The sequence below is a fragment of the Calliphora vicina genome, chromosome 5, assembly GCF_958450345.1.
Source record: "Calliphora vicina chromosome 5, idCalVici1.1, whole genome shotgun sequence".
Lineage (NCBI taxonomy): Eukaryota > Metazoa > Arthropoda > Insecta > Diptera > Calliphoridae > Calliphora > Calliphora vicina.
Window position 1 is genome coordinate 1703331 of NC_088784.1, and position 18307 is coordinate 1721637.

General features: G+C 28.3%; 2 protein-coding genes across 4 annotated transcripts; one reads left to right on the top strand and one right to left on the bottom strand.

Annotated features, from left to right (window-relative positions):
• The first annotated feature begins 1160 nt into the window (after nt 1–1160).
• On the top strand, nt 1161–4334 carry Dlip3 (Dorsal interacting protein 3). Its single transcript, XM_065512208.1, has 4 exons — nt 1161–1563; nt 1697–1822; nt 1956–2142; nt 2198–4334. Exons 1-4 carry the CDS (start codon nt 1533–1535, stop codon nt 2877–2879), a joined length of 1026 nt encoding a protein of 341 aa, XP_065368280.1. The 5' UTR covers nt 1161–1532; the 3' UTR covers nt 2880–4334.
• Nucleotides 4335–8016: 3682 nt separating this feature from the next.
• On the bottom strand, nt 8017–18139 carry Hsf (Heat shock factor). 3 transcript variants are annotated; one of them, XM_065511095.1, is made up of 10 exons: nt 17973–18138; nt 16807–17028; nt 16195–16303; nt 14749–16112; nt 14348–14688; nt 14130–14235; nt 13225–13335; nt 12722–12800; nt 12573–12644; nt 8017–11276 (listed from the first exon to the last, which is right to left on the bottom strand). In XM_065511095.1, exons 2-10 carry the CDS (start codon nt 16909–16911, stop codon nt 11176–11178), a joined length of 2388 nt encoding a protein of 795 aa, XP_065367167.1. In that variant the 5' UTR covers nt 16912–17028; nt 17973–18138; the 3' UTR covers nt 8017–11175. The 3 variants fall into 3 exon arrangements, with proteins under 3 accessions (XP_065367167.1, XP_065367169.1, XP_065367168.1); XM_065511096.1 differs by having other exon boundaries at nt 11166–11306; nt 17973–18139; XM_065511097.1 differs by lacking the exon at nt 13225–13335.
• Nucleotides 18140–18307: the final 168 nt, after the last annotated feature.

The window sequence follows — 18307 nt, forward strand, 5'->3', positions numbered from 1 at the left end:
CACATGCAAGTAACAGTTCGAAAAACACAATACATTCACACTTTTGCACTAACACAAGCACACATGCAGCCACTTACAGCTCACTGCCTAGTGAATTTCGATGGACAGTGATTTTTTGACACTTACTGCAATAAAGTGTCAAAAACACAAACAGAGTTGCCTAACTAAAAAAATTTAAAAAAAATTACTGGATTGTGGTAAAATAATTATTATATTTTTAACTTATTTTATGTATATTTGTAAAAAAAATTGTTTTTTCTCTTCAAATATGAATAAAGAACGCTATTAAATTAATTTAAGAGCACTAATCTCATTAAAGTAATAATAATAATTATTTATAACAATTATTTCCCTACAAATATATGTATGCGGTATCCTAGGCAACTCTTAATAATAATGTGTTTACGTTTTGACGACATTTTTAAAATGAACTTTTACTTGCATGTGTAAACGCTCAAGCAACTTGTAGACATTTCGATGTATTTTCGACATTTTCGATAATAATACGTATTCTCAACTTTCCTCAATCTACTTGCATGTGTAAACGCACCGTTAGTACAATGTACTTAGTATATTACATCTTATAATCCATGTTCACTGTTTTTTTATGCCGACCACTGATCGAAGGCACTACAAAGTACCGAATTTTCCATCACTGTTTTACTACTATATTTTCCATCACTATTGTGAATGCTTATTCTGAGTTTCTCTAAAGTTGCCATATTATTAACAGAAAAAAATGTAGTTTACTTGTTTTTATAAAAATTATGTTTTTCTTAATAATAACCTAATAAAAAAACAATTATATGACCGCAGGTGTATGTAATATATCAAAAATTGTTCTTTTTCGTTTCAAAGTAAAATTATTTTTGTATAAAAACATCGATTTTGTTCACAACGCAGTACAAACAGCTGAACTAAACAGCTGATTTTCCATAAAAAATAATTCGCCACTCATGCAAATATCAAACTCCACACATAAAAATGTAATATAATATAAAGTAGTCTAGCCAGTCGTGTTTTTTTTTAATATGTAATACTTTACCCTTTCGTGGGTGATATACATATCATGTCTGATATCAATATGTGAAAAGGATTTTATTTTCAAAACTAAATTTAAATATTAACGATTTATTGACAATGACGTGCGAAGCTAAAAATAGTCTTGCCAACACTGGAAACAATCTAAAAGATGCAAATATTTTATATATGAAAAGGACATGCGCGTATATGTCACAACAAAAATAACAACACGAAGATGAGTAAAATGTCACAATTGTAGAATACTTGTCAAACAAGAGCCAGAAGAAATACATAAAATACATTCATATGTGTGTATTTATGTATATGCATGCATATGCAGAAAAGATACATTCGAAGAAACATTAATTCTTTACCAGGATCAATCAATACTCGTACATAGTATAAAGTAATAGGTTTTTTTTGTGATTTGTATTGTTGTTTTATATCTTGCAAAAAAGTGCAACAAACTTAAAGGTGAATAGAATTAACTACTACAAGATTTATTACAAATGGATCGTGAAGGATACGGACCTGAATTTGGTAAGTTTGTCTGCAAATGTCGGTAAAAAAATTAAATTTTTCCCATAAGGGAGGAAATTTTATAATTAGGAGGGGATGGTCATTTTTAATTCTAATTAACTTACAGATAATTTATGATGGTTTTTAATTTTAGATGATCGTTTGATAAAATTGGTTAAAGAAAATGCTGCCATTTACGATGTCAGCCATCCTCATTATCGTCGAACTCCAGTCCGTATGGCAATATGGGATAATATTGCTAAGGAATTGGGAGCACCATGTAAGTGAACTTTACCATTTTGTTTGTTCTGACTACAAATGTTTAAGGGTTGTAAAAATGTTTGTGCCGGGTGCTTCTTTACTTTATTTGTTTCTTTGTATAATGGTTGTTTGTGTATATTCTTACAATTTAGCTCGATTTTTACAAACAAAGTGGAAAAATATACGATACAATTATCTACAGGAGCAAAAGTGCCTCGAAACAGGCACCGTTAACACAAACATAAGGAAAAGAAGGTTCACAGAAGATTTGTCGTTTCTAAAGTATACAGCTTATCGTAGAGATGGTATAACGCCAACAAAAACGAATTGCAACGGATCGTAAGTGAAATATAAAATTAATAAGGCAATATAAACGAAATCTTATTTGTTTTAGTGATGACAGCAACAGTTATATGTATCCCGACAATTTAGCATCAGCCAGTAACACATATGAGGTTATCGAACTGGACCAAAGTGAAGACGAAGCCGATGACTTTATGCCGGATGTTTCGGCATTTTTAGCTCCAATGAATGATATAACGCGAAACAGTCCACAGGATCCGTATGGTCAACCGGATAATCCAGAAGAGGCTAGTGGTATAACAACAAAGATTGAACCCAAACCAGAACTAGAAGTAACAATACAACAATACCAAAACAAATCAACGAAAAATTTAAAACGTTCCGTTTCACCGACGAATTCTCACTCTTCTTCACGATCATCACCACTGCTAACACCAATTTTAACAGCTCCAGCGATAATCAAAAATGGAAGCGACAAAAAAAGTATAAGTAATGGTAACAGTGAATTCTACAACGAGGTTACGATACAGCCATTACCACCAGCTTCACCATTGAAACGACAATTAACTTTGTCGCCCCACGATCAAATATCTATAAACAGTGGAAAGCGTAAAACAACTCCAACACTGGTACCAATAAATAACGATGCAATTGAATTATATTGCCTCTCATTGGTTGATTGTTTTCGGGCTATGCCACGTTCGGAAAGAGAGAGGGTTAAATTCGAATTTGCTAAAATCCTTAAAGACGCTGAATATAAAGACCAAATGTAAAATTCGACTTGACTCCGAGTATGAAATCTTTAGTGCAACAATTTTTATACTATAGCGGTATTCACAATGTAGAGTACTGGGCCTGGCCTGGTAATGTAGTAAAACAGAGAGCACATTAGCACATACCAAAAACAAACTTCTTTACACTTTTGTTTTACAAAATACATGAGTTACTTTTTGTTTGATATTTTATGATACTTTTTTTTAAAAAATTGTTAAAGTAATAAAATGTTTTAATGAAAGAAACAGCCAGGACAAATTATTTATAAATGCAGTAAATAGCATGAATACCATTTTATTGTTTGCAAAACAAACAGGTGCGTTCTCAAGTTTTTTACTAGAGCTCCACATCATGAATACCGCTTATGTATTTTTAAACCATTCACGTGTATCAATAATAAACCAGCTCTTTAAAAATAAATTTGTCTTTAGCATAAGATACCAAAGAACAGCATTATACCTATATAATATGAATTTATTTATAAGAGCATGTCATTAAATTTTAATTACATTCTTTAGCATTACAAATAACAATCGGCGGTGTTCTATAAACCGAGTGCTCTACAAATCGCACGATTGGAATACATACATATATATGTACATTAGGAGTTTAACTTATTTATTTTCAATAACCTAGACTAGATGCCATAATCGGTCACAAATTTCTACTTAAAATACACATGGAATAAACAAATACATTTACAATTTTTGAAAGTATATACTCTTATGTATTGAAACCGTATAGTAGAGCATAAACAAATTTGCGGTCGTTTTTGCGGTCGGGAACACATTGAAGTTCGGTATAAGCAATAATTTTAAATTTTCTGATATAAAATGGTTAAAGAAAGAAAGAGTCGAAGTTTACCCGTTTTACATTTTTTTACACTAAATATACATTCCATGTTTCAAAAAGTTTAATAGTATACTACATCAATGTCAACTGCGTAACGATAAAGACGAATTTTGGTTAAACCCCCCATGGGGAACACATTTAAGTTCGGTATAAGCAATAATTTTAAATTTACTGATATAAAATGGTTAAAGAAAGAAAGAGTCAAAGTTTACCCGTTTTGCATTTTTTTTACACTAAATATACATTCCATGTTTCAAAATGTTTAATAGTATACTACATCAATGTCAACTGCGTAACGATAAAGACGAATTTTGGTTATATACATCATAGCTGTAACTTGTGAATAAAATAAAAAATAGAAATATTTTTTATATTTTAGTTTTTGTTTCCAATTATAAATATTTATTTTCCAAATTATTTATTAGTTAAATAAAGTATTTGTCTAATTTATTAATAATATTTACAGTTAAATTTATGCATATTTGTATCTTTTAAACCAAATAAATTATGAATAAAATCATTTTATATTTTGACTAAATTATATTGAGATTTTTAAGAAAATAATAAAATTTAATATTTCATTTAGATACAAACAACTAATTTATTTACAATATTTATCAAACAAAATACAAAAAACTAAAATTATTCAAAAAAAAAATAATTGAATATAAATAATTGTAATAAAATTTTAAAAATATTTTTATTTCTCACAAATTTGAAAGAAAGAAATATATTTTTCCAAAAATTACTTGATTGAACAAATGATATTATTATGCAAAAATATTAAACCACTGGCGTTCTTTTATTTTCAAAACTATTCGATGTGTATAAAGAAATAAATACGCCGTAGGGTTCCAAATGGAAAACTTTCCGGGGAATTACGATATATGTTTCCTTATTAAAGTTTCAGTATTATTTCCTCATATATAAAACAGATTCGTTGAAATTTGTTGCCAACATTATATCTATAGAAGTTTTCGATACTAGCAACAGAAAAACAGTTAACTCCGAAGACTTACTATTTAAGTAACCAACGAAAATTTGTCAGTCGCAACAGAAAAATTTGGTCATATAAGATTGAATCATTTATTTATCAACAAACAAATGAAAAAAATTGTTTATTTAAACCAGGAAAATTAACATTTCTCACAAAGATCGTTTTCATAATCATCAGAAGAAAGATCTTCAGTGGCACACAAAAATATTTTTTTATAAAATTTTTCAAAAATTGTTTGTTAAATATTTACCCTCTTATTCATAATTAATTTTTAAAGTTAAAAATCGATTTTTGGTATGAAATATGAGCGATCATAGATTGAGCTTCTTTTCCTTAAAATCGAAGTATTTACAAAGTTATTAACGATTTAAGATACTTGAGTTTTTTTAAATAAATATCGATTTTTGGTATGAAATATGACTGATCACAGATTGAGCTTATTATCCTTAAAATCGCAGTATCTAACGAGTTAGTAATGATTTAAGATATTTGAGTATTTTAAACTAAAAATCGATTTTTGGTATGAAATATGAGTAGTGATAACAGATTGAGCTTATTTTCGCAGTACATATTTTCAAAGTTATTATCGATAAAAAATATTTAAGATTAGTAATCACAGATTGAGCTAATATTTAAAACTGATGATGAGGGATTGAAAGCATATTGGCGTAATGTTGAGCTAGATTGTTTTCTGACCATATTCTTGAAAAGGTTGGGTGAATTCCAAAATGTATGTATGCAAATGTAAAAAGTCGAGCGATTCTTAACGCAACCGTGTAAACTTTGATAATGTTTCATATCGCAAAATGTATCAAAAAGTAAAAAAGTAAATTTTAACTATGCGTTTGCATGCTTTGTCACCCGTTTTGTATGATACATTGCTCATTCTTCAATATACATATAGTTAAGGTTTATAAAACAAAATTTCCATACAAAATTAGCTTCATAAACTGTATTCAAAAATTTTTTGTTGAATTTTAAAATATTTCTCTTTTTTTGGAAAAATAAAATTATTCAAAGAAAACTGCTTTGAATAAAATCTATCAATAAATTTTCGAATAAGTAGAATAATATTTTATTCATAATTTATTGAATAAACTAATCTAAAATTAAATTTTTACTATAAAAATATAATTTGAAAATAATTACATGTTTATTGTTATGTGTTAACTAATAGTGACAATAATAATTTTAACAGACAGTGTAACTATTAGCCTTGGTTATGCCTTAACCAGACTTCGTGTTAATGGGGGTAAGTTAAATTTTTTTAATTTCGTATTCTATTGAAATCAAATAATATTTAATGTTTTGTATTGTAAATATATATTTGTTAATTAGTATCCTATTTTGAATCACATAAAATGATTTCAATATAAATTTATTTTTTCAAATACAACTAAAATTCAATAATAATTAAGTTTATGCAAATATTTGAAATTAAAATATTCAAAATATACAGCTATGATATAGGACATACATATGTAGCAATTAAGTAATTTATTACGCCCAATATTAAATAATTTATTTAAATATAAGATAGAATAATAAGAATAAACTGTGTGTTTGCTGGGACTTCATTTAAAAATAATAATTTTGTGGTGCCATAAATTTCGTTAGTTAGAATTAATTTATTTTGTTAAAATTCTTGTTCTTGGCAGAATTAAGCATATTGTGCGCTACGCTTTTAATGTTAGACGTATAATTCATATTTCTAACTATGTTATAAGATTTTTAGAATGCTCATTTAATAATTATATCGTTATTTATTATTCTTCTTAAGAATTATGACAAATGGACATTTGCAACTTTGATCAAGATTTTCCTTTACACTCTCAACAAGAAACCCTCAGATTATTATTCCGAATATTAGATATAGTATCTGTGAATGGTCTTTTGTTGTTGTAGCAGCAGTGATTGCTGAGTTGACAGCACTTGGCCGAGTGAACTCGGGTCATTCTGGTGCGTAGAACCGGCTGTCGTGGGAATGTCTTTTGTTGTTAGAGTAGCTTGGTATTAGAATTGTTTACCTATTGACCTTTGCATGTTTTCCCACTCGAATAACGAATTTAAACTTAAAATTTTGGCTTATTTTTATCTTCGTATTTAATATTTACATAATTCTGGAATCATCTCATTTAAAAAACAATAATTAATATTGTTTTTAAACTTTGTTATTAATCTTTTACATAATCCCTTATAGCTTTTTAGAATTCCTCCTATTACTTTGGGACACTATATCGTTTGGTATTTTCTTTTTATACCCTTCACTTTCGTGAGAAGGGTATATATAAGTTTGTCATTCCGTTTGTAATTTCTACATTTTTCATTTCCGACCCTATAATGTATATATATTGTAGATCCTTATAGATATCGGAGCCATGTCCGTTTGTCTGTTGAAATCAACTTTCAGAAGCCAAGAATTGCTTTTTAAAATTGAGAAAATCGAAAACCAAGAAAACCTCGATTTTTGAACTAAATCTGGATTACTAAGTCATTAATATAGACAATAGATATCTAATGATAGATATTTCAAATGACGCATATAAGACGTTATATAGTAAGTTGGATCTACAATGGGTCAAAATCGGAAAAAATATTTTTTAACCCGAATTTTTTTTCACCAAAATTTTTTTTTTTCACTAAATATTTTAAAAAATTAAAATACAAAAAAAAAATAAAAATTTAAAATTAAAAAAAAACAATTCGAAAAAAATTTATTTTCAAAAAAATGAAAAAAAAATTTTGTTTGCCTAAAAATATTTAAAATTTTTATTTTGAAGTATAATTTGGTGAAGGGTATACAAGATTCGGCACAGCCGAATTTAGCTCTCTTACTTGTTAATTAATCTTTTATTAGCTGGCTGGGGAGCCGTTTGTACAAGTTTTTGATTTTTTACATATGTATATAAATTTAAGAAAATATTATTATACACGGAGGATTATTCTTTGTAATATATATTTTATTGGGCGTGAAATTAAATCAATAAATTCCAACTTATACCCGCGCATGGGCATTTTTCAATATTTATTTTTTAAAAACAAGATATTTTTAAAGATCCAGGGAGGTATTCAAAAAATTGTATGTGTGAAAGTTCGTAATGTATAAAAATATTGAAGATCTCACGCGTATGAGTATTCAAATTTATTTCAAAATCAGCCCAATTATGAATAAAAATTCCCCGGGAGTTTTTCCCCTTTTCCTTATTCAAATTCAATGGGGAAAAAACTCCCGGGGAACAAACTCAACTATATACTTACTAGAAAAAAACTGCTAAAAATTAAACATCTTTATGTTAGGTTTTCATATAAAGTGATGTACATTAATCATACATTTTTATTTATTTTATTCAGTGTTTTATTAAAAAATACCTAATTATATATAATAATCTTATGATTAGTATTTATTTTAATTTTTTTGTGATTAATAATCAGTATGGTTTTGTTAGTTATAATTTTATTTAATAATATTTTCAATAGTATTAATTTTATTAACTTTTTAAACGTTTTAAAACTTTGTCATTAATTTTTAAAAGTATGTATTAAATAAAACATAAGGAAATATAAAAAAGCGTATAATTCTATAATTTGCAATTTATTTTTAAAATTTGCATCTCAAATGTATGTAACTCTAAACATATTTAAGCAATGTAGCAGTATTTTTATTCTTATTAAAAAATCAAATATTTCGTAAGCTTGTCCGTTCGTTTGCTATTTTTTACAATTTTCTTTCCAAAAAGTAGTAGTAAAACTACAGACAAACAAACAAATTAAATATTTTATTTAAAAATTAAATGAAAATAAATAAAATTGTTACCATATCTGCTGAACTCATTAAAATATTTCGTTTCTATTATTCAACCAGTAGCTATATTTGGTTGTGTGGAATCTTACATACCCTTCACTAAAATAAACTTCAAGATAAAGATTGAATTGTTTGGTGAAAAATAAGTCGAGTTAAAAGAGATTTTTCCTGATTTTGACCCATTGTAAGTCCAAAATACTATGACTCTGAAAAGGCCTTTCATTGTCTATCATAAAATATTCATATTGTCTATATAAATAATTTTGTAATCCGAATATAGATAAATAAAAAAAGTAGGTAAAATATCGAGGTAGTCGTGGTTTTTTGCTTATATCTCAGCCTTTTGTGGGCCGATTTTCCCGAATAATAGCAATCGAACCGGGACTATTGCGGATATACTGATATATGAATCATGTAAGTTATTTGGGGGCTTCGTGAAGTTGATTTCAACGTACATACGGACATGGCTATATCGACTCCGCTATCTATAACGATCCATAATAGATATACTTTATGGAATAGCAAATGAGAAATGTAGAAATTACAAACGCAATGATAAACTTATACATACCTTAAGAGTGCAAAAGAGATGTACCCCAAACTATTTATTTTATGGTATATTCAACTTACACCACTTTTGCTACATTCATTTGTTATATTATGTTCTGTGCAAAATATTTTTTCAGCTCCACCTACTTTTGAAGTTAGCTTACCTCACTTTTGTATTGATAATGATAATTTAAGGAAAGTACGTATGTAACACTAGAACAGCAACTAAAAAAATTGTGGGTTACACAATATTATTTTATACAAATTATTTTCGAAAATTGTGTTAAAATTCGTAATCACAAGCAATATCAACATCTAGAATTTGACGTCGGTTTTAAAATCACCAAAAATATTAGCTGTTCTTAAATCATCAGCAACAGCGATATGCGATGTTACGATTAAAATGTAAATGTCGTCACATTCATTTAGTTATTTACAAAAGTAAATTTATAAAATATTGGATATTATGCGCGAATATTGATTGAAATTTCGTTGATGGTCGGTCGAAACATTATATTAAAACCAAATATGTTGGTATAATAATTATGGGGTAATACTCGTGGTCTTAGTATATGTTTAGTTGAATTTCAATTCATAATTCTTTCCAAAAACACATACATAATATCGATGGCTTAATATAGAAAGGTCGTATCTCGTTTTTTTTTTACAAAATCGAGTTTTTTACATATTCTGGTAGACATAACTAAAATAGACCTCCCTTAAAAAATTCAGTTTCTTATGTTGACGAATAACAGATTTATAGTAATTATTAAAAAGCCCTAACTCATTTAAAAAATCGTTTGAAAGAAAAACCCCTAACTCATTTAAAGTTGAATGCATATTTTTGGTTTATATTAAAACAAACGACTTTTCTAAAAATATTTTTTTAGTTGTTTTTTTTTCAATTTCACTTTCTGATATTATTGAGTTTTTTTCCTTCTCCTGTAAAGTAACTAAAAGTTGAGATACGACCTTTCTATATTAAGCCATCGATATGTACTTAGTTAGTATATGGGCAAAAACACAATTATGTTTAAATTTGAGTAAATTTTGTTCAGAAACAAAAAGTAGTACTTCAGCGTTTAAATTCCGTTGACGTGAATTACTTTAGTAGGGCCCAAAAGTTATCGCGGTTTAAAATTTTTTTTTTAAAAAAAAATAATTTTTTAATTTAAAATTTAAGTGAAAAATTAATAGCATCAGCGTGAAAATATATTTTAAACTCTATTATAACAAACTCAAGAATGAAACTCAAAATGTTTAGTCTTCTATATTACATGCATTTTACAAATTTTAATCGCGAAAAACACGAATTTAACGTTTTTTTTCTCTTTTTTTCACCTTCTTGGATCCGCGCGTGGTCTTAGATATGCATTAGCAAAATGTGTTGGATTAAAATTATGAATCGTTTTCCGCTTATAAACACTTATTTAAATATATTTAAACTCTATCATTTTAGCTTAGTTTCAACCACCCATCCACGATGTTTTATATGTATGTACTATTTTGCAATTTTGTTGGAAAATTATTAGATATTTTGTCAAAATCATAAACACTTAAAAAAATGAACAGTAGAGGTCGGTTACATAGATTTTAAAAGAATAGTGTTTCTGCCCATATATATTTCGAATAAATGTTCATATTATTCATTAAAAAATAAAACTTAAAATAAACATAAACAACAAAAAACACTTAACGTACATTTCAACATATTTCCACCAAGTTATAGACTATAAATATTTTAAAACTTTGTATAAAAAGTTAAAGTTAATTTCAAAATTAATTATGAATATAACTGTAAATACATATGCATATACATATGTATGTGTCTGTCTGTGATGTATATGTGTGTGTGTATCCTATTTAGTTATTTAAACCTAATTATTAATCATCGTCTGAATAATAATATAATAATAATAAGTAGTAAAAAAATTTAACATTAGGGTTTTTGTGTGTATCCAGAATATAAATACATAGAATTCCTTTGTCTCATCAGTAATTTGTATGCTTCGTTATTGATTGATTATATTTTTGTTATTTTTGTAATATGTAACTGGCATTCATAACTTCGAAATATCCATTTATTTACAAGATTTTATTCATGATACGGTGTATTAAGGACAGAATTACTGCTATAGTCCAGGTTAGATTGTTGTTGTGATTGCAATGAAGAATTCGGGGACATGTTGACATCAGCTGGGGAAAAAAATTACAAGTTTTGTTTAGCTATAACAAAAGAACATTGTTGTTGTACATTAAAAAATATTCAAAAACAATAAAGAGATTCATAATTTATGATGCACTATGAATGAATGAGTGTATAAATTACCTAAAATGTTTGTAAGCAAAATCCCCTACCTTACTTAAAACTTATTGAAGATATGTTATTCAAATAAACTTTTCTTGTAATACAAAGTTGTTCCTACATTTGTAATATTTTCACCATAAAAAAATAAAAGTTCAAACCATAGAGAAATTCACATAGAGCAGAAACTAAAAAAAAAATTACTCAAAAAATTCACATATGTACGCCTATAGAGTGGAAATATAAGAGTATCTGAAAAATGATTTGATATTTATGTTCCATTCAGAGGGTACTATATTTAAAAAAAAATTATAAGTTTTTTCGAAACATCGTTGCCCAAAATATCGAACGAAATAAGGGTATATCGTACGTGATATAAAACGAAAGTAATTTTGAGGTACATGTAGAAATATGCGAAAATTTGCGAATCGTGAGAGGCGTTATGCTTTCTATTAATTTCTTACACAAAACCAAATATTTTTCCTTTACAATCCGGCATATTTAAATAAAAACAATCTTTGGATGATTTTATAATAAATAAAATCAGAGTCAAATTCATTTCATACTACCTGCTAATTGTGGGACCTTAGTTTTTGCCGCAATCTTAGATTAAAACATACCAATTTAATTAGAAAATTAAATATATTCAGTTCAAACTATTATTTTTGCCCTTAAAATGTTGTAATAAGCTCTAAATACTTTCACATAGCAAAATTTTAGTGTTTTCTGCTATTCAATTCATCTTGAAAAAAAGTTTGAATGGCTTTTGTGCTTTCAGTCGTGGTTGTCATTCTCGTGGAATAGCCCATATACGAGTTTTCATTTGATTTTTTACTAATCCATTCCTACCACTTAGGATTTTAACAACTGAGTGAGGTCTTTGACATGAGAGTTTCCGTCCATGTGCATTTACCTATAGTTGAAAACTTTTGCAAGTTTTTAATATCACAAGACTTTGAAAAAAATTAAACTGTTTACATATCCCGTTTGATAGAACCTTAAAAACAAACAACAAATTGTGGTGATAAAAATAATTACATAGATGAAGAATGTATTATGAAGAGTTTGACAGCAAAATCTCATTTTCGGAAATAATAAATAGTATGTGTTTACAAAATGTAAATAATGAAAACTTGACACATGCATACCTAGTATGCATATGTCAAGTTTTAATACATAGTACATACCATCTAAATCATTTTGATCATTTATAATATCGGATAAATCATACATTGGTTGGTATGTCATCAATTCCGATCCTAAGTAAAGTAAATAAAATATGTTTTATTTTAATGTAATTTAATTGTATATTTTATGATTGAGAATAAGTATTTACCTTTTTTATCATTGCTATAGCCACCGTCATTGGTTAAATGTAAACCATATGGTCCCAAAATATCCGAATCAGTAAAGAGCTAAATAATAAAAGATTGTACATAGATACATATGTATGTAAATAAATGTTGTTTATACGTTTATACATATATGTATGTATACAATTGTATGTATTTAGAAATGAAAAAACGTTTTATGTCTCTCAAAATGTTTTATCAATATCCGTATAGTAGGTTAAATATCAGAAATGATTATTAGATTGTAAACAAGAAAACAATGAATTATCTTCAAAGGAAAAAAGAAGAATAAGTAAGAAGAATAACAAAATGACATTTAACATTTAAAAATTTGGAAAACAACCGTTAGTTGTGAGAAAACAAAACAATTGATTGTAGCATCTGATTTAAAGTGATTACTTTGCGAATAACCGAATAGTACTGATTACTTTAATAAAGGGTTTCTTGATTTTTGTTTTAATTCATTGTTTTTTTTGTTAAGGCTGACCTTATTGAGAATATCCTCTTCCATAGCTGGCGGCAAAAATATTCGATGATTATTGTTCTCAAACGCATTGAGTTTTGAATTCTGTATAGAGTTGATTCCGTTTAAAGGCATCTTTATCATTTAATGAATTTTTTTTTTTATATTTATTGAAAAATATTTTTGATTTACATGGGTTTTTAAAGGATTAGTTTATAAAACATGTAACATTTTTTTTTGTAATTATCATAGGATACGTGTACCGTATCATTTGATTTTTATGTATTTATTGTATTTATTAAGTTGAGAAGCGGTCGTGTTAGAACAATAATGTGGAATCCATTTATAAATTACAGTTATATAAAATGAAAAAATGAACGATTTATAAAAAAAAAGAATGGAAACAAGTTGAACAAACAGCATGTGAAAACAACAAATTAAGCAAGGAAATTATTTTTGTTTTAACTTACTACAACAGTGTTATTCTTTCAAAGTTAACAATATGTAATATATATACATTTCTTTAAATACATACACAATTTTCTAAATTATATGTATGTACATAAATATATGTATGTTTTCAAAGGAATTTAAATTCTGTTTTAAAATATTTATAAGTAAAATAAAAGCGAAAAAAAAAATCAGAAAAATTTAATCCATATGTAGATCTTGGAAATTTCATAGCAAATCCCTAAAAACATTTGTAATTCTTCATTTGATTTTGTTTGGTTTAAACCTCTCTACTACTCTATATCATTAAATAACGAGTCGTTTAGGAATTGTAAAATTTTGTAACGAGTTTGTTCAATATCATCATCATTATCATTTTCATTTGAATTGGAAATTTGTTTACTGCCAGCAGTTAAATTGTTAGCATCCCCATAATTTGTTTCTTCATCATCTTGTGCATTTAAAATAGGTAAACTTACACCTAGCAACGTATTGTGATCCAAAGAGTAAACATCACTACGGAGTAAATCTTTCAAACCTTCCAGTTCGTCCTGCACAATGTCTATGTGTCCGCTGACTTCATTACTATAAATTGTAAAAAACGAAGAGGGAAAAAATAAACATGTTTAGTATTTTTTTTTTGTCGAATTCTAATGTGCAACTAAGATTCCTCTCAGTTACGAACTCAGTACTCAACCGCATAACATCTGGATTGTTCTTGTATTTGGTGAGAGCCATGTTAGTGCCATTGTCGTTTTTCAATGTAGACGGTGATGACGAACTGGCTACAGCCTTTTGAGAATTATTATTATTATTATTATTGTTGATGTTATTATTTGTCGATGAAATGGCTGCAGCAGCAGCGGCGGCAGAAGTAGATGGCTGTGATCCACAATTTCCTGATGATGATCCAGACAAATATGTTGAAAATTTGCCACTGTTAACAGTAGAATGACCAAACTGCTGTTGTTGAGTTTGTTTGAAATTGTCATTGGCCCCAATGTTACTATTCTCTTCGGCAGACATTAGGGAATTATCCTGAGAAAAGAAATTTAATTGGGCAATTCAAATGTTGGACTTTTTACTAAATTTACTTACTTCAAATATATCAGCCGGTATGTCGTTAGTAATGAAACTGTTTGGGTTATACAAGTCGGTACTGTTGCCTGACAGTATGTCGTTTTGTGCTGGCGATGTTGTGTTTGCAGATGAAGTTGGAGTATTGATAAAAAAGCTACCAGTGTTATTGGAATTTGACTGGCGTGAATCTTCGCTAAAATTGGGAGAAATCAAATTTGGATCCGGTTTTAGACCACGATTATCAGGATAGACATTTAAGAAAAGCATGGGATCAATAGCTGCATCTTGTTCTGATTTAATTTGAATCGGTTGTGGAAGCTGATGTGCTATTTGCTGTTGTTGTTGCTGTTCCTTTGTGGATGTTTGTGGTTGGCTGGCAACACGCTGTACTTTTGCACCAGAGGGACCAGCCACTTTAACGCGATTTTCTATTTCGTATTCATTTTTGATGCGCCTCTGGCGATTTTTCTGTTTTAACATTTGGCTGCGAGCCATCTCCTCACGCACCATCGGTGTTGTTAGCACATTATCTTCATTGTAGCTAACGGGACTTATTTTTGTTTCTTGAGGTTGTGCATCGGGCACCTCAGTTATGTGGTAAAATATTTTTGAACCGTCATTATTAATGGTATGTATAAGTCCATCATTGGCAGCTGCGACAGCCGCAGCGGCTGGGCTCAAATAGCCACTAGCATCTTCAGTACTTTGATTAGAGAAGTCATAATTTTGAGAGATCATACTAACACTTGACTGTGGACGTTCTATATTGTGTGGTGAATGCGCAGCGTCGGGATCTGTTGAGGGTGTTGCAGGTGTAGCAACTCGAGCAAAGGGGCTATTCGGCAACATTAATTCGGGTTCAACTTCAGATACTTCATCGAGCAGTTCTTCGCCTAACTCATGAATTACCGGTCCGCATTCCGATTCCGATTCACTACCCTTGCGCACTTTAGACTTGTCCGGTATGTCATTAATCATTAACTGCATGTGCCGCTTTACACTGGTCATATTACGCTGTGGCTGTACAATCGTTATTAAAAATTGTATTAATTTATTTACAATCTGCTGTTGCTTTGCGTGTTTCTGCCGCAAAGATGCAATTTCACGCCATAAAGCTTCATTTTCCTGTTTCATTACGGAGAAACGAGAATCCAATGAATCTTGTCGTCCACGCATGGCCTTCACATCTTGTAAAACTTTTGTTACAGCTTCAGGCTTTAAAGCAGACTTCTCATCAACAGATTTTGTAGAAGCAATCTTCCGTTTAATGTGTTCCAGTAAGTATGGGCAATTCCGTTTAAAACAGGGATGCGTAAATTCCATTTCATCTCGATCAAACTTTAAACCACCATTATCAATGGAAGTTATTTTATGAAAACCATCTGTAGTGTTTAAAGAATAAAAGAAATTAAAGTCTACCAATCTTCTAGAAATAGTTTAAAATATTATTGAAATTTTACTTACACATATTCAATTGTCTTATGAAGGAGGCCATATTATTGTGCTTGTAATTGAGAGGTAACAATTCGCGAGCAAATTGGGCCTGATTTTGGATAATGAAACTTCGTCCATCCTGAAATAAAAAAATGTAGAACATGTTGAATATAAATACATATTTCTAGTTTTATGTATATTTCTGTGGTTTCAACTTAAAATGTTATATTATTGTTAAATATACGATTACATGCAGTTAAATCAAACATTTTGAAATTATCTTATGGCATAGACCATGAACTGACATGTTTCTTTTATATAGTATGTATGTAGGTACATAGTATTATGTGTTATATGGTCTTGAATCCACGATTTATTTAATATTTCTGTGTGAACTTTGTTAACTCGCGTCTACCACATTAATTTTTTTAACAGCAAAAGTTTGCCGCTGTTGGGGTTTATTTAAGATAATATTGTCGTTTTACATTTTCAGGTTTTGCGGCAGGGGAGCCATAAATTGTACTTTATATATTTAATTATATGGGTGTTCATTTGTATTATTTCTTTCACAATTTTATTTTACCTCATTAGTATTACTGAAATAAATAAATAAATACATATTTAAAAAAAAAATATACATACCTTGCTCCAACAAATGAGATTATTAGTTTCCGGATCTTCAACCAATCGCCAAAGCTTGGCCAAAAAGGCCGGCACACCAGCGCCCGTCTCACTGAATGTATGCATCCCTTTTCCTTTTGGAGAATTATTTTCTAGATTTGGCTCTATTTTGAAAGTTTATTTCATAAATCTCTAGACACTATATGATTTCTTATATTTACGTTTGCCTCTAATAAATAACAGCTATAAAGGAAAATAGTAAATATGTAGTTATATATCAACATTTGCAATTTCATATATATATATATGCATTAGTATGCATATATATATATAGATATATATACGTGAATACATATATGCATGTATATAATTTTAAATTTCACAATATACACTTATGTACATTATATATGTAGTATATGTAAATCTCGCTCATTTACTTCAAGACTGCCATAAATAAAAATAAACGAATATTAATTTTTAGTTATTATTTTACATTGATATCATCTGAAGTGGTGAATATATGCATTTTTACACAAGATAAAACAAGATAGCTACAATGCATAATTCCCCACCATTAACAGAAAACTCTTTTTTGATTTATGACAGTCTTGAAGTAAATGAGCAAGCGATATGTGTGCACAAAGTATTGTGATGTGAGCAAATTCAATTAATGAATGGTAACTGTATACATTTGAATGAAGATATATACACGTAAAACCATGTATAAACGAAAAATAATAATTGTAATTGCCACTGTGTTTACATAAATACAAATCGAAGTAAATAAAATATTTTAAAATACAAACACAGAAAATGTAATACACATTTCTATATTTTATAAATAATTGGTCTAGTTATCATTTTTGCCTTGCATACTTCACAATAAAACATAAATAAATTATTTTCTTTTGAATATATACTTTAATTTTACTAAAAAATATAATTAACAAAAATTTAACGAAACTAAAAGAAGATTTATTAACGCACAATAAATATCCAAACGAAGCAGCACCTAAATTGATTTTGTTGCTGTCAACTTTGTAGTATTATAGTTATTAACAATATGCAATTTAATGGCTACTAAAAAAGTCGACAACATAAGGGGCGATGATAAATATGACGACGAAACGAACTAACGAAGGGAAAATTTTCTTATTTTTATCATGATAAATGGCTTAATTTCTTACAATTTTTAATATAACTTGATATAAAACAATCTGAATAGACTTTATTTAGCGGTTGTATAAAAAATTATTAATTTTATTAGCCTTGAATTAAAGAAATAATTTTTTTTTAACAGCGTAGTTAAAATTTTCACAAATTCGTTTTTCTTTACACACGTACTTTCAACAAATTAATATGGTTGATATATTCAGTACTAAGAAAAGGGAAAAAATCAATTAGCCTAATAAGGTACTTTTTACATAAATATGGTTGGTAAAGCGAATGAAGCCAGTAATGCCAACTTATTGCAAATCAATGGCAAATATCATATTTTACTTTAAATATGTATACAATCTAT

Excerpts from the sequence above, each read along its gene's own strand:
- Dlip3 (XM_065512208.1), top strand. The coding sequence starts at position 1,533 with ATGGATCGTGAAGGATACGGACCTGAATTTG. Across the intron at positions 1,823-1,955 it reads TAAGGAATTGGGAGCACCAT|CTCGATTTTTACAAACAAAG; the intron begins GTAAGTGAACTT and ends CTTACAATTTAG. Across the intron at positions 2,143-2,197 it reads AAAACGAATTGCAACGGATC|TGATGACAGCAACAGTTATA; the intron begins GTAAGTGAAATA and ends TATTTGTTTTAG.
- Hsf (XM_065511095.1), bottom strand. The coding sequence starts at position 16,911 with ATGCATACATTCAGTGAGACGGGCGCTGGTGTGCCGGCCTTTTTGGCC. Across the intron at positions 16,113-16,194 it reads CATAAGACAATTGAATATGT|ATGGTTTTCATAAAATAACT; the intron begins GTAAGTAAAATT and ends TAAACACTACAG. Across the intron at positions 12,801-13,224 it reads AAGAGGATATTCTCAATAAG|CTCTTTACTGATTCGGATAT; the intron begins GTCAGCCTTAAC and ends TTTATTATTTAG.